The sequence below is a fragment of the Panthera onca genome, chromosome B1 (assembly GCF_046562875.1).
Source record: "Panthera onca isolate mPanOnc1 chromosome B1, mPanOnc1 haplotype 2, whole genome shotgun sequence".
In the NCBI taxonomy this organism is placed as follows: Eukaryota; Metazoa; Chordata; class Mammalia; order Carnivora; family Felidae; genus Panthera; species Panthera onca.
The window spans coordinates 173,542,509-173,559,294 of record NC_138342.1 but is presented as its reverse complement, the minus strand read 5'-3'; the positions used below and the strand labels follow the sequence as shown (position 1 = coordinate 173,559,294).

The 16,786-nt window shown below is 46.8% G+C and overlaps 1 protein-coding gene across 7 annotated transcripts in view; it reads left to right on the top strand.

Annotated features, from left to right (window-relative positions):
* Positions 1–10,662, top strand: part of ADRA1A (adrenoceptor alpha 1A) — a 109,230-nt gene extending 98,568 nt beyond the window's left edge. For 2 of the 7 annotated variants that reach the window (XM_078445430.2, XM_060653204.3), the window contains one exon: positions 5,291–9,375. In XM_078445430.2, the coding sequence (XP_078301556.1) occupies positions 5,291–5,808 (518 nt within the window). In that variant the 3' untranslated portion in view covers positions 5,809–9,375. Of the gene's footprint in view, positions 1–5,290; positions 9,376–9,843; positions 9,954–10,062 lie in introns of those variants that run through there. The other 5 variants (XR_009615932.3, XM_060653203.3, XM_060653205.3 and 2 more) reach the window with 5 other exon arrangements.
* Positions 10,663–16,786: the final 6,124 nt, after the last annotated feature.

Below are 16,786 nucleotides of genomic sequence, written 5' to 3'. Positions count from 1 at the left end.
GGTGGTCCCTGGATGAACCTCAGGAGGGCTCAGGCATGTCACTGTGACAGCCAAGCTGGGAGCCCAACCCAGAGACATCTGGTAGATTCTGGGATGATAAGAAACTTGGGCCTGTGCTTACCCTCTGATTCCTATAGCTTTTCGCTGGGATTTTGTTCAATGGGGCAGAGTTTGCTTCTTGGTAAGAAGATGCCAACCGACCTGGCCTGAATGTTGCTTGGACCGGGACTTCCTGGTCTGGGGAGCTGGCCGCCTCTTTGTAGGACAGCTCAGATCTCTCCTCTGTTCATTGGATGCATACCAGTCACATTAGACTGGTACCACACTCACAGAGAGACCACTGGTTGGACGGGGAGAAACAATGAGGGTCATTTTCTCCCATGGTCACATAACATTAGCTGCTTCTTTTGGAGTCCACAGTTTTTTTAATTGGAGTCATCTAAACCCCAAGTTTCAGAATGTGATACCCTGCAGATGGGCTGTTCCAAGATCATCGCCCACTGTGCTTTTTTCCAGTGTCTGAACAGTACTTTACGGGTTTTTAAATGCTGTCATTATTGATGGTGCTGCTCTCCTCCCCTTTGCGTCTCATTATCTCTGAAAGACCTGTCGTCATCATATCCTATGACAACAGCTGGACCTAATTGCCGTTAACACGTCCGTGCCATGGTGGGGTTGCTAAATGGCACACAACACCAGGAGCAGAAATGGGTGAAGCAGAGCAGAGTCTGGGTCTGGGCCTGGCGGGACCACAAATGAGCCAGGTGATTTTGTGGGAACCATTCCTCTCCTCGGCCTTACCGTCTTCATCTGTTAAGGAAGGAAGGCAGTGGTGGCTAGGCTCTACGTTTCTGCCAGTCTCCGCATTCTGGCATTCCGTGACTCCAGCTAATTAGGGCTTATCATAACCCAGAGTCTCTCAAAGTGGTCATTAAGGTAAATGTCAAGTTTTCAGGTGGGTGAAATGAAGCATGGAAGCTGGGAGGTAAGAACTGAGAAGACTGACTCATAGTTTTCTGCTTCCATACCAAGTCACCCTGATTCTGAGAGAGTTGAACTGCAGAGGAAGCTTCTAATTACCAGTGCTGGGTTGGAATTTGAGAACACCATTTGTATCCTCACCGCCTTTTAGAGTGAGCTGCGCTGGCAGAAAACTCATTAAGGAGACCAACACTGGCAGAAAAGTTGGTTTTCTCTTGTGTTGGGGGCATTGAGAGAAAACACCTAAAATGTGAGTAGAAGTGGCCAAGACTTAATGTCCATGGCTCCCAGTGTCCCCTATCATAAGCCTACAGATGAAGCCTGGATCAGAAATGAAAGGTGACGTGTTCCCAATGGAGAGGACACTGAGTGACGAGTCATAAATGGTGTCATTTGAATTCATCAGCTTCAATTTCCCCTTGAAATCCAGAGGCCTTGACAGTGGAGGTGAGGATTCTGAACATTCACTTCAAGGGTGCAGATGTTAATGGTGCTTGGGGATGAACTCATCTGATCAAGTTTCAGTTGACCAAGATGTTCGGAGCGTCCCCAAAAGAAGAGTCAGAAATTCTGTAGCAGGACCAAATGGTGGAAGGGAACTCAGTGGAATGGGGAAAGAGTCCCTAGGGACTCGAGGCTTTTCCAAAGCTCGAGACTTTACCCAGGCGGGTGCACAAGCAAGGGATGGCCTGACCTGAAGGGGGAGGGGTTCAGAGAAGTAAGCTGGGAGCAGTTTGCTCCCTTCGAAGCAGAGTCTGGACAGGGAGTGCTGAGGAACACAAGAAACCAATGGAGACAAGAGACATAGAAGCCCCTATGCTCACGTGGGTAACTCAAAACTCTGGCTCTTCCTAGGAAGCCCGATGAGAAAAACTACAGTGTTAGATACCAGATGATGCAGCAAGGAGAAAACGATAGTGAAACCCTATTACAGAGAAAACCAGAGGGTTGAACAGAAGCTGGGCAGAAAAAGGGGAAGAAAAAAAGAGCAGCAGAAGAAGGAAAGCACCAGCAAGAAGAGAAATACAGGGCTACAGCTGTCAGGCAGAGAAGAAAGCCAGGCCACATCCAGGAAGCAGAATCATGGAGAGGACAGGGGTCGGCCATTCAATCAGTAGTAACTGGGAGGAGGCCTTCGAGATGCAAGCACCATGCTGGGTTCTAGAGCTCCCCGAGCAAACAACCCTGATGCAACACAGGTTCAGATGGGGCTTATGGTCTAGTCAGAAGTACCCAGGTCAGAGGCACCCAGATCAGAGATGTTGGTCCCCCAACCGGTGGGTTCGACCCTGGTGCCCCACGCCATGGTGGGTGGAAACAGGGAGTAGCACGATCCAGGAGCCTTCCCATCCTAAAAAGCATCGTCATCATCAAGAAGAAAGGGATCTGAGAAGAAATGGAAGCTGGGGATAGAAATAGTGGGGATTGCCAAGAAGACAGTGCCTGAGTGGGAAGGTTTGGACAGAGAAGGATGGCTGGATGAAGGGACCCCACAGGGCAGCAGCAACTGTTTTCCAAGCCAGATCCCAGCACAATCTGCCCTTCTTAGGGGAGGAAAAATGAACGGCAAAAAGAGATTGAAGGATGTGAATAAGGAGGGAAACACCCCATGCTGGCTTTTCTCACCTTTTTGGAAAGTTCCCGAAGGAAGTGCAGTTGTGAGTACCTCTCCTAATTTCTGCCAGCAGCTGCTGAAAGAGAATCACCCCCAAGGGAGGATGAACATCGCCAGCAGAAGTGGATCCCACGACCTGCTCCTGTGGGATTGTCAGATTGGGAATGGGCAGATAGGCTAGGTTTAGATACATCCAGGTGCTGTCACACACTTAATGGAATAAATTAAAAGGGGTCATTTATGGAAAGGCCTCTTGTCCAGAAAAATCTCCCAATCAGTCTGAAAAGCCAACGTCTCGAGACTTACTTAAATTACCCAAGACAATATGTCCAGAACATTAAAGCTGGAGACCATCTGACATTCCAATCTTGGTGTAAATGCATTTTAACCACCTCCCTGCCTCACCCTATACCCTAGCTGCAGGGGGGAGATGGTGTTTTGAGCACATAAAAGGGCAGACCATTATTTACCTCTTAAATTGTGGACATAGCAAGAAGGCCAGTATAGACAAAGCCCAAGCGCTCAGCTCTGGGTCCGCCAGGCCTGGAGTTCAAGGAGGTTCAAGGGACGGAAGAGATTTATTGAGATTTATGAATGCAAAACTGGGCTCTGTGAGCATAGTGACCTCAAAAGGATTGTGGGAGATTCCAGGGTTCCCAAATCCCTTTATTAGCATTCACATTCACAATTCATATATTTTTTTCTTTGCTATTGACATTTTTCAAATAAGAGAAATACACTCCCCTGCCTACCTGATTTACAGAATGGTGAGATCCCCAGACAAGGTGTGCCCTGTTTGTACATCCTCATTAAGCCCAGGCCAAGACATGTCTTTGTGAAGAGTGTTCACTTAATCATGTCACTGGCACTGTTAGAAAGAAATAGTGGACAATCTATAGGCATCATAATGTTAAGATGATTTTTTTTTTCTAGAACTGACCATATTCACACAAAACCACCAGTCATGTTGGCAATGGCCACTTTCTCCACCCCTCAAATGAAGCTTGAAAACACATCTCTCCAATTTCGCTTCCCCCAACTTCACTCCCCATACACCATCTTCTTTCCCAAGAGACGTGTTATTCCAGTATATTTTGAGATCCCATAAGGGAACATAGGTCCTAAAGTTTCAGAGGTAATAAATGCTCCCATAACCACCATCCCATTTTGTCTTCTTCGGTTCTGCAATATTTAAGTTCACTTTTTGCTTGTAGTTGTGAGATCCGCTGCTAAATTTCAAGACAACGTTTGCCAGAGTGGATTTTCGGTGCACCCAGTAGTCTGTCATGACTCTGATGGGTCTGTCAAGCAGAGAGAAAAAGAGAGACAGGAAATCAAGATCTTAGGCTGAAGCAAAAGAAAAAAAAGGTTGTGCAGAGAATAAAGAACACCGTGAGTCCTTTACCCATCCCTACGTTAGTGATTATCCATGAAGCTTGTGACAACCTCTTCGATCATTATTTTTTAAATTTGAAAATTGACAAATTAAACAAGATAACCCCTAAGACTGTTCATGCGTTAAGTCTCCATGGCTTTGTCACTGTGCTACCAAGAGCTACGTGACCGTTACTGTATAAGATGTAAAGAGGTCTGCAACTTGGTTCCTCCCGTGTAAATTAATGGATAAGACTTGAACAGGTAAAGAGGATGGGAAGGAGCATTTGAGACATCGGGTCCCAACTTAAGAGGACAAAAAATGGGCAACAGTTGCAGGAAAGCAGTGCATGCGGTTAGAGTAAATATATTAATGGCAGAAAGCTAGCTTACATGGAGTACTTTGGAAGACCCTGAAGGTCAAGTGACTGACAAGCGTTTGGCAGCCATTACAGCATGTCGAGCAGGGAGGCCTCAAAAGGCAGCATCAAAAATAATCGGCATAATTTCAGCGTGGTAGAAAACCACTGGCCAAAAGTTGGCATAGCCAGTATTTTGTGCATGCTGGATTCTCATTAAAACATACAACTCCCAGGGCGCCTGGGTGGCTCAGTCGGTTGAGCGTCCGACTTCAGCTAAGGTCACGATCTCGTGGTCGGTGAGTTCGAGCCCTGAGTCGGGCTCTGGGCTGATGGCTTGGAGCCTGGAGCCTGCTTCCGATTCTGTGTCTCCCTCTCTCTCTGCCCCTCCCCCGTTCATGCTCTGTCTCTCTCTGTCTCAAAAATAAATAAACTTAAAAAAAAAAAACAAAAAACATACAACTCCCCTGCTCAGGAGAGAAGAGATTCGCAATTATTTAGGCTGTGTCTATATAACACCCCATCGAGGAACAAAGGGCATATTTAGGTATCCCCGTTTCGATATGGATTATTTTAATGGATTCCAACTTGTTTTTAAATTCAGTCAAAACAACTTGCATGTGCCGACTCAGCCTAAATTTCATCGTCTTATTATTTAAAGTTGCGTCGCCCCATCACGTGATGTTTCATCATCGAGAACTGGTGCATCCCCACCCGATGGGTCGGCTCCCTTAATACGTATTGCACATGTGAACCAGGTGAGAAGGGTCTCCGAGGATACTACGAAAGGGCTACATTCAGAGGGGCTAGCCGGTCAAGTGAGAAACGCAAGTGCATTTGGAATCATTTGAAACATTTTAGCGATACGGAAGTATGTGTGTGCTTTTATTTGCTTGTTTCCCTGGCCAGTTGGCCTGTTGGCTTGCAAATAATGTGTATGAATCTGTGTGTTTTCTTCTAGGGTCTTTCTTCCCTGATTTCAAGCCCTCAGAAACAGTTTTTAAAATAGCGTTTTGGCTCGGATACCTAAACAGCTGCATCAACCCTATTATATACCCATGCTCCAGTCAAGAGTTTAAAAAGGCCTTTCAGAATGTCTTGAGAATCCAGTGTCTCCGCAGAAAGCAATCTTCCAAACACGCCCTGAGCTATACCCTGCACCCACCCAGCCATGCCCTGGAGGGCCAACACAAGGACCTGGTGCGCATTCCAGTGGGATCCGGAGAGACCTTCTATAAGATCTCCAAGACGGATGGGGTCTGTGAGTGGAAATTTTTCTCTTCGATGCCCCGTGAATCTGCCAGGATTACAGTGTCCAAAGACCAATCAGCCTGCACCACAGCCCGGGTGAGAAGTAAAAGCTTTTTGCAGGTGTGCTGCTGTATGGGGCCCTCGACCCCCAGCCATGGAGAGAACCACCAAGTTCCAACCATTAAGATCCACACCATCTCCCTCAGTGAAAATGGGGAGGAAGTCTAGAGGACAGGAAAGGTCAGAAGGAAGGCAGGGGGCGGGGGATGATCTTAGGCACCCACCCCACTTCCTACTCGGAAGGCCAGTTCACTCTTCCTGGATGACAAGACGGGACCATCAGACCAGGGACCATGTGGGAACGGGGTGGGGGAGGAGACCTTGGGCAGTGGGTAAGGCTCAGGGAAGAAGGGGGATGTCACACCACCATCCAGCTCTAAATGACGATAAACAGCATTTCCTTGAGGCTAATGCTCTCGCGGTCATCCTCTGAGGCCGCTTTCCACGTCTGGCCCTTGCAAACGAAAACCACCATGGGAAACAGAATGTCATACACAATCCAAAAGACTATAAATATAAGGTTATGATTTCATCACGAATATTTTGAGCACACACTCTAAGTTTGGAGCTATTTCTTGATGGAGTGAGGGGGATTTTATTCTCAGGCTAAACTTACTGACAGCCACGTTGGATATTTACAAGGAGAGGGCCTGGAGAGGAAGAGCCTTAAGATGGAGGCCAACATCCAGGCACATTCTTTTGAGAGTGCATTTTAAACTCCACTATTTCTGATCCATCCAGTTGCTTAACTTGGGTGAAACGTGGCAGTGAGGTTTACCTTTTGCAGCAGTTTGACTGGATGCTGCCCCTGATTCCCTAAAGATGAGGGGGAGGGGGCACTCATTTTGCCTCGGAATTAACGGAGGCACATCCTCTATGCTCGGGTCTGGATAGTTGGGGAAAAGATGGCTTTTCCTGATAGGAGGCAGTAGAGGTGAGGGCCCGTTTTTTCAACTTACTGCTACAGAAAAAATTCCAGTAGCCAATGCCAAGATCAAATCGAGGAAGGCTTCTTGTGAAACCTACTTAAAGATCAAGAGGTTGGGGTGGAGTGGGTGCTGATTTCATGCTAAGAGGCTGCAAGCTTACTGCGCAGCCTTTTTGATGTGGCTTAGAAAGGCTTTTCTTGGCAAATGGCTTACTTTTTCCAGAACTCCATTATGAAAATCCAGAGCTTGTAGTACCTTGAAAGGCACATCCTGACTTCCGTTTTTTCTCAGCTGCTTCGCTACCGCATAATGAATGAGGTTCAAGGTCCTGAATGCACATGCAGCCTGGTGGAATGAGCCTTATGATCCAGGGATACCCTTCCTGAACTTTGAAAGATACACACGCTTAGCTTGAGAGGAGACTGACTGGTCACCAGAAAATCATCTAAAGGAGGAATTTGCAAATAGTTTTTGACAGAGGCCCATTGCTTCTGGTAAAAGATCCAGGAACCTGTTCATTTCATCTATCCCCACTTTCTACAGGAATGGGGGGAACTTGCTTTATGTGTTCCAAGTTTTGGTAAACCTTCATAACTCTGAATATTACTAAAGATGAAGATGATCATGATATGCAAAAGTTAAAATATTTTTCACGTGCCACAGTAAGAATTTAAAATAAGACTTACGTTTTTAGAATAATTCTGGACTAGAATCAGTGGTCTAAAAACTACTGGTCGACCATTTCTGTGGCCTCTTCCCCCCACTTGAGTAATTTCCTCTTAAGAATTCCCAAGCAGATTGCAGCCCCTGTTTAACTTTCACAGCAAAGGTAGGAGCTTGTGATCTTTTCTTCTTCCCTTGCACACAATGATAATTTCTTCAAGTGCGCCTTGAAGGCTAATACCTTTGCACACTGCCATGGTGGGGGGGGGGGGGGATGTTTGCATGTGGATTTGAGTTTGTGGCTGGTTGTGCCGGGACATAAAATATTTTGCCTTTTCAACCCTTTCTGGAGAATGTCCTCTTGCTGACCAGATACACACACTATGTATGCCTTGTGCTTATAACTTTGATTCTGGCATTAGATATTGGCTGGATTTTTAGACTCTGGGCCTGTCTGCATGTCCCATAACAGCTCTACCAGATGTGGGGGTCCTATTATGGATGTAAGCATCAAGAAAGGACTTGAACAAACAAAACTTCTCTTCTGCCATGATAGGAAAGATAAGTTTCATTGTTCACAAGAGTTTCGTCCAGGATCTGAATTTTAAAAACCACTTTTCCCAGGCTCCCTTTTACAGGAACAGCATCCCCGGGAAAAGAATGGTAAATGTCTTGTTTCCGTAAAATATGGCTCTCTTAAACAACATTTCCAGACAAATTTAAATTTTAGGTTTTATTTGGGCAGGGAGGGGATGGGGAGGAGCAGAGAGACAGGAGAGAGAGAATCCCAAGCAGGCTCTGCACAGCCCCCATGGGGTTCGATCTCATGACCGTGAGATCATGACCTGAGCCCACATCAAGAGTTGAATGCTTAACTGACTGAGTCACCCAGGTGCCCCTAAATGTTGGATTTTAGAAAGCTAAGGATCACCAGAAAGCCAGCATTAATGCCATTTCTAATCAAAACAAGCAGCTAGAAAATCTTTCGGCCATCAGATAAAAGCCATGACAATTGTATTCATGTGAAACTATCCATAAATAAATTATCTGCTACACTCTTCACCAACCACACTCCCTCCAGGGAGGCAAACTTTAACATTTATTTCCTTTCCCATAACATGATATTAAGTATAAACATGCCAATTTGACAAGAAATCGATAATGTCACCCAAGACTTAGTCAAAGTGGGATAAACAATACTTGAGTTATTTTTTACTCATCCACAAAAATCTCTGTACCTTTGAGCATGCCAAAAACTCTCCAAAATTGTCACAGTTAAACAAATGATTGTCATATTTATACTCACATGTTTACTGCTTCTATTTGTAGTTTGAAGAATTTACCCAGAGTAACAGTGGTCAAAATGTTTTCTCAAATGTGTTATAAAAAGCAGTTGCTGTGAGACTCTCTGAACATCACAAAGAATCAACTTGACATAATGGGATGGGCAAAATTTGAGTTGCTTCTGCAGTTCAAATTGCGTGCCTTAAGAAAGACCTCGGATGTCTGTACTCAGACATTTCCCCAAGTTACTGCAAGGATTTCAGGAGAGCACTTTGCTTGTCACAGTTTTCTTCCTCTTGCCTCACTTGTGTCTCATCCAAGACCACTCTGCTGTCATCATTTTGTGTATGCTAACGCTCCCCAAAATATTAAGGCTTTGAACTCTCACTACCTACCTGGGATCATCCATCCATGGTGGACAGCGATGTTTGGGTAAATAAATATATTCTTAAGGCTTTTTTGTTAGGTTCTTTGGTGCGCCGGGCATTGGCAGGGCATCTTGTACCCCATTATCTCTAAACCTCATACCAATTTCACGTTTCTATTTTAGAGGTAAAAAGCTGAGCATTAAGAGTGATTAAAAATTTGCTGTAGGCCAGTGAGGAACCATGATTCAGTCCTGGAGCTGCCTATAACGCTAAAGTCTTACCTGTTTCTCCCAGTGCCTCTGCCCCCTAATTAGCAGGGGTGAATGCTCCCCAGTTTAGATTGGATATGCTGAGGATACGAAACTACACCCAAATGTTTTAATGTCTTGTCTCGTTGGGATTTGCCTTCCATTTAACCTCAGTAAATGTGTTGCCAAACTCCATCCCAGCCAAATCCCCCAAACAGATCATAATTAGAGGATCTCGTGTGTACAATTTTTTTTTTTTTGAGTCGAAGAGAGAGAAGAGAAGGAATTATAGCTATATCTCCAGGAATTACACGGAGCCCAGAGAGCATATCAAACATGTGAATTTCATATCAGTCCCTATAGGGAAATGGCTCAGAATGCTGATCCCCAGGTAGCCAGACACGTAGGCAACCCTTGAAAATGAAGAATCAGGTGGCATCCGTGGCTATGGATTAGCTGGCATTCACCTGTTCTTGGATTTCCTTTTGCAAATGAAAGCTTTATGCCCTGAGTATCTCGGATTGCCTCACCCCCTCAAAGTGAACTGTCACGCAGACCTTCTGACCCAGTAGGTCTCGTGGTCCCGGCCTGGGAACGAGAACATTTTTGGAACAATCTGCCGGGGCGGGTAATCATTGGCTCATTAATCGCAGCTACTTGATCACGGCTTGACAAACATTCTCATTTGCTTCTGGGGTTGGTTCTGCACAGGTCCCCTTGCCAAAAGAGATGCTGCCTCTGCGTATGAGTGCTTGTTGACTTAATTAAGGAAAGAGCTCTGCTCGTCAGCAAAGGGAGAAGGGAGCCCAAGCACATGGAAGGTAAACTCTGCCAGCAAAACTAGGGTGACCCAAAAGAAGGCAGTGGTGGCCAGTAGGAAGGCATCAGAGGTGTGCCCACCGTTGATCTGATTTCTTTTTATACTACTAGGACTTTTAACCATGAAACTGCCTGCACACAGCTCCGGTCCAGCCCGATTGGAACACACTGTTGGCACCTGCTCCTTGTCTACGTGCTGTGTTGGGGAGCAGGGCTGAGCCCAGGCTGCTGTGGGGTCCACCGTCTTCAGAAGGCAATGACAACAGTGGCCTCCTGGCCCTCCAAAGTCCCCGCAAGATGAATGAGTGGAGATGACTTTGGGGGCTGGGCTGGCAAAAAGCAAATTAGGATTTCAGCAGAGGACACCCAGCCCCTTGCCGTTGCCCCCATCTGCCTTGCTTCACTCATGCCTCCCAAGACCCAGATGTCATAGGGGCTGAGGGTGGAACCCATCTGCCCCGTGCAGGAAAATGTCATTTCTTCTTTGCTGCTGCAATATGGATTCCTGAGTCTCCCGCCTAAAAGGAAAGCTATGGCAGTGGGCAGGGGGCACCTGCCCCCTGTGTTGAGAAGGAAGGGAAGACCTACCCCGGGCATCGCTCAAAGCGGGATGCATGGTTTAGTAATATTTGCTACAACTGATAAGCAAGGAACTGCCCTGAAGCTGGTTGCTTCTCTGTTTCCCAAAACAAAATGATTGTCTTTCCTTTCCGTGTCACCCAGTCATTTATTACATCACTGTCCCTTGACATCATAGTCAACATAGCCACCTCATAAGCTGGCAATGCTTAGTGTTAAACTATGAGAAGTAGAGACTTGATCAGGTAAGAAGAAATCTAAGAGCAAATCCATACTGTGTTTGTAGGAAAAAAATAATGAAGGCACCGACCTGTTAAAAAGCCCAGGTACAGTAGGTGCATTCGGATGTAACAGAAAAGAAGCTAAAACAGAAAGTCCCGGTGTGAGCTTAGTATTTCCTTCCGTTTATGTAATGCTTTGTACTTGTCCAGGTAATTTCGCCTATCTCGGGTCATTCCTGTGAAGGACAGAGAGAAGGAAGGGTGTATTATCTCTACTGAACACATGGAGAAACAAGGGGACATAGAGATTTAAGGATGCTTTGAATAGCCCCATATCCAACCTCTGACTCCTCTTTTCGTGATGCCCTCAGTATCCTCAAGGACCACTGTGTTTCTTGGGACCGTGAATTTCATATGTCACTCATTTGTCTCTGATCCACATTTTCAGTTCCATTGTCACCTTCTCTGCTATTACATCCTTGCCAGCGGCTGGCCAGTGCAAGACTGTCCTAGGGGTTCAGTGCACATTTGTCTCTGCTTCCCTTATTGGCTAAAGGACAAGCAAATGTGATTCTGTTCTGTCTCCCTAGATAGGCAGGACCAGAGCCAAGGAAGTAAGCAGAGCAGGGGGCTCTTGGCTTCCTCAATAGGGTGGCACTGTAAGGCAAAGCCAGCAGTGATTAACAACCTAAGGACCTCAGGAATGCAAAGATGGAAAAGGGACTTTCTGGAAGGCTCAGGTGAGCCTGAGGGTGGTTGTTACAGTACCGTTTTGTCACTGTCGGCAAACTGCCCTCTTCCTCCCCTGCACCGGGCACTGCATTTGGCACAAAAAAATACTTAAGAGGCACAGACAGTCCCCAGCTGGGTGTGTTCCAAGTTCATCTGTTGCAAAGTCAAGAATGCATGTTGCCAAGAAGCATTGTTATAGATGGGGGAGGGGAGGGGTGTTCCCAAACCAACTAAAAAATAAAAAATCTATTTAATGTATACATGGGGCTGGCAAACTTTTCCTGTAAATGGCTAGATAGTAAATATTGGAGGCATTGTGGGCCATATGGTCTCTGTCACACGTCTTTTTTCTTTTTTTTTTTTTTTTTTTTTTTTTGGTTTTTGCCTTTTTTTTTCTTTTTTTTTTTTTCGGACGATCCTCTAAGAACATAGAATCCATCCTTAGTTCATAGGTCATTGCATAAAAAACAGGCCATGGGCCAGATACAGCCCATGGGCTCTACTTTGCTGTCCTTGATCTATGCCGTCTCTAGCTTATGGTATAAGAATACTAATAATGTCAAGCAGTGGATTTTAGTGTCTAGCTTACAAGCATCTTTTTAAAAAAATATGCCATTGATACATCTCCGATTGACTACATTAGTATTTCCAACCTTCATGATTTGTTGGAGAGTGCCAAGTTCATACGTGGCGGGGGGTTGGGGGGGGGGGGCGGCTTGCTCCATGTAACCCACTCACCCAAAAGACATATTTTAGTTCATCACTGCAATTTGCTATCCGGGCACGAGGACAAGAGGGAGGCACCAACCACCCCTTCCCACTTTCGGGTTCTGTAGAACAAGCAGGCTGCGGAAGCTCGGGGAGTCTACAGGGAGGTTGGGGCAGGGGCGGGGGTCTTTCAGCTTCTCACACCACTGGCAAAATCTCCCGGCACAATCCATCTGACTCCGCAACAATCAGTGAGTGCCATTTGACCGTGACCGGTGTGAAATCCCTCCAAGAGCACTGGAGCTTGCTGAAGTGGGGGTCCCTAGAGGCTTTGGGGGCCTCACTTGGCTCTTGGGAAGGCCTTCAGATCATAGCAGCCTGCACCAGGAAATTCGAGGGTCCACCCTGGGGATCCCCAAGAAGGAGGTGCTGGAGGGAAAGGATATCTTCCAAAGACAAATACTAGCTTCTAGCAGGACTTCTCCCTCTCTTCCTCATCCTTTTCCTTCTTCTTTCCCTGTTTTTCATTTTTTGTTTATGTCTGACATGACCTAACTAAACTCAAAGTGGCATTGCTGTGGGGAAACACTTAACCCTCCCCTGTGATGACAAAGCCATGTTTCTCGAAGTTAGCATGCTATCGGAGGGACTTCCTTCCCCGTCCCCTCTCTGGTCCTGCTGGGCAGTGAAGAGGAAGAATATGTTGTCAGTTGGACACAAGGTGTGCAATTCTGGTGGCCTAGGATAACGTGCACAGTGTTGAGAGATGAGACTCTGCAGCAGGGCCAGGGGGTAAGGCATGGAATGGGAGTGGGTGCAGAACTGGTAAGGAAGGACCTGGAGATATCAATAATTATATCAGTAATATATATAATAATGTAGCAACACCAAAAATATCAGTGCTAACACCAGTGCCTACGTTGGGCACAGCAAAGAAGGCTTGGGCCACACTACGTGGCCACTTCTCTTCCCTCTCCGTCCCCTTCCATCTTGGTCCTTTCCCTCTCTCCTTTCCAGTCTCCCTTCCATATCCCTGCCTCTCTCTCTACATCATTCCACCCTCTACTTTTTTTTAAACTTATGAGCGATGAATGCTGGGGTAGGCACCCTTGTCCCAGAAGGTGCCTGTTCCCCTGGGATACAGTGCTCCGTGCAGAGTTCTGGGTGACAAGGGGGGGTTTCCCTCACTTCTCCCGTCCCCTCCCCTAGTCAAGCCTGACACTGCAAGCTCGGATCCCCGGAGCCTCCAAGGAGCCCCAGGCAGGAGATGGGTCCACAGAGCGAGGTACACTTCAGGCCCCTCCCCCAGGACTTGAACATGTGCTCCCATTGCGGTCTTTCTGTTCTTATACTATTAGTTCCAAATGAAGGGTGCAGACACAAAGTGCTGGGGCTCAGGAGTGGTTTCTGGGTTATTTCTCTCCCTATCCACAGGCAAGCATCTCTTTTATCAGTGCCACCTCTCACTCTGACGTTTCCAAAGTCTTTACCGAGCCCTACAATGTCACCTTCTCTTTCTCTTCTGCATTGTTTGTCTCTTGCCTCTGTGTGCCTTTACTTTTCACTTCTCCTCTTAGCCCTTAGGGCCTTCGAGACCATAATTAATCCCAAAGTAAACTTGGTTTCATGTCAGCATTAAGCAATGATTGTTCCCTCAGAAGGTACACCCTAGGCAAAACTCAACAAAACTCAACTGGGGGAAAGGTGCTCCTTCTCATGTGGTGCTCCCACCCCTGACCCGATCCCCACCAGCCCCTCTGCTCCTAGAACTTATCCATGGACTCCTTCTATTCTTTCATCATAACTTTGGGCCAGGAAACATTCTTCTTTATGCAGAGGGTGCTCTCCTACCGAGTGTGCTCCTACTTCTGCTGACGCGGCTCCGTGCATTTGTAATCCCCCTGTAGTAGTCTGCTGGGGTTGTCATAGCAAAGTACCACTGACAGAGGGACTTCAACACCAGACATTGATTCTCTCGCAGTTCTGGAGGCTGGATGTCTGAGGTCAGGGTTCTGCAGGCTTCTTTCTTCTGTAGCCTCCTTCCTTGGCTTGCAGATGGCCGCCTTCCCCCAGCGTCTACACATCACCTTCCCTCTGTGTGTCTGTGTCTTAATCTCCCCTTTTTCTCAGGACACAGATTGGATCAGGGCCCACCCCAATGACCTCATTTAACCTAAACTGCCTCTTTAAAGATCCTTTGTCCAAACGCAGCTATATTCTGAAGTCTTGGGGATTAGGGCTTCAACAGACGAAATGGGGGGGGGGGGGGAGATTAGGGGAATTTAGCTCCTAACACTTTCCTCCCCACTCTGTCCTTTCTGCCCATGAAAACTTATCCAGAATTTTTTCTTCAAATCAAAAGCTCAAATTCAGCCCTTCCTGACCATCCTCTCCAAATTCTCTCTCGATTGGGCCTGACAAACAATTGTGCACTTTATTTTTTCATCCTTCTGTTGCTTTTTAAAAAACCTATCTATCTATTTTTTTCACTTTAAAATGTACTTTACACTGTGCCTCTACAGGTTCTGTCTTTAGATGAAACCTCCTGGAGAGCAGGAGCTGTCGTGTGTCTTTGGATGCCCAGAGCAGTGCACAGCCCCTAGGGGATCCTACCTAAGGAGCAGGGCCGCTCCTGAGCAAGCAAGCAGACAGGGGATGAAGAAGAACATGGGACCAGAGCCAAGCGCTAGTTACAGGAAGGGGCTGGAAGATCAAGTCCAGGGCCTTGGAAATGCCAGATGATGCACCAGGACAGCTCAGGTAATAGTTACTGGGCTTCTGAAAAGTTACAGTGAGATTGTAATCAGGGGTGCCGACCACAGCAGTGAGGAAGCCCAGGTTAGCTGCCATCTTGAGTCGGGCAGGCATAGGATCCCCTGGGAGGCATCTGCATGCAGGAAAGCAGACCACCACCAAGGAAGGGGACAGAACCTAGACCCTGAGAGCAAAGTGAGACAGAGATAAATGGGGTGAACAACCAACAGCAGAACCCAGTCCCAGGAAATGGGTCACTGAGGAACAGACTGAGGGAAAGATCACCACGGGGTCCCAATCCCAGCGATGGGTGAGTTCATGCTATGTTTCAACGTCTGCTCTGCACCAGGAGCCGCTTGAAAAATGAACGCCAACAAGCCTTTGGGTGGCTTTTCCTCCACTGTCTCCCAGCCTAGAAAGAGCAGAGGAAAGGAAGCTACACTGACTTGGCTGGATGTGTGGATGTAGATGGTCATTCCCTGCTAAAAGTCATCTTAATTCTGACCTTCTGAAGACCACCTCCCACTATTCCTGTCCCCAGCCCTCAGGGACTACAGTATAGTCATTTCTGCTCCTGCTTCTCGGGGAATGCTGCCCACCCTGTGTGGTTTCAGACTATCTCGGCCTGGTCACCTTGCTTCTGTTGGGAAATTCAGTCCCATTTCTGTTTTATCCACCACCTAAGCCTTTTATTGTAGACGAATTGTTCGCCCGCAAGGTGCTTCTCTGACAGCCATGGAGTGATGTCTTCTCTTCTGCCTGGTTCCCGCTGGGAAGCCAAGAGCATTTATCCTCACTTGGAAGGACTGGGACTGCTCTAACTGCATAGCATTTACTGTTGTGCTTTCCGGGCAAGGAACTTTGGTTTCCCATCCCCCTGCCCCCTCCCTGGGGCACATCTCTTACTGGAAGGGTTTCTGGCCCCACAGTATCTATCACAATGGAGCAGCCTTGTTGGCTAAGAGTTTGTGCTTCAGAACAGCTTCAATCCAATCTAGAAATTACAGGAGGAAAAAAAATCACATGAAAAGCCAGGGCCTACCAAAGTATTAAGTGTGTTTAAGGCCAAACCATCCCAAAACATTGGGATATATTGATTGAGTGTAGCAATGGCTTATTGATTTTTCTACTAAAACACAACCACAACAGAAAAGACGACAAGAAACTTGTCTTTCTTCCCCAGTCTGGTCCTCATTCCTTTTGCTAAACTCAGCCTTATCTTCATAATGAAAAGGTTTCAGCTTTGCAGCTTGGCTAATTGAAGTCTCAGTGGTTGGGAGGCCCTTGGCTCATTAATCAAAAGCTGAGCACGAACGCTTTGCAGTCCACAGCACCTCCCCCGCCCAGCCCCTGTGCCCTAGCAGAGGTGACAGTCCTTGCAAAGAGCAGAGAAAGAGGGAGCATCGACGAATAGGTAGCTTTAATCAAAAATAAGGCTGCCCAAATGCAACCTGACGAGAAGGCTATTCAAGTAAGATGATGAAATATTTGTAAGAACAAAACAAGCAAGTATTCCAAATGTTCGAATAACAGCTCATTGTTAGTTGTCTCCGTACTTTCTTAAGAGAGGCAAACGTTGGCTAGAGACTAACTGGATTAAAAAGGGGGGTCCCACGCTTGCTTTTGTCCCCACCTCCAGCAGCTCCCCCGACCCTCGGCCTTCACTATTGTGAACATCGTGTCCGATGCCAATATCTCAACCGCAACCCGCGGTCACTGACGTTCTGCAACAGCAATTCTTGCCTCGGCTGTTACAGCCTGAATCACAACACATGCTTTCTTCATCAGATGTGGAGGGAAGAAAATAGCTCCTTTTGTCTCTGGGGTATAACAAGTCCCAG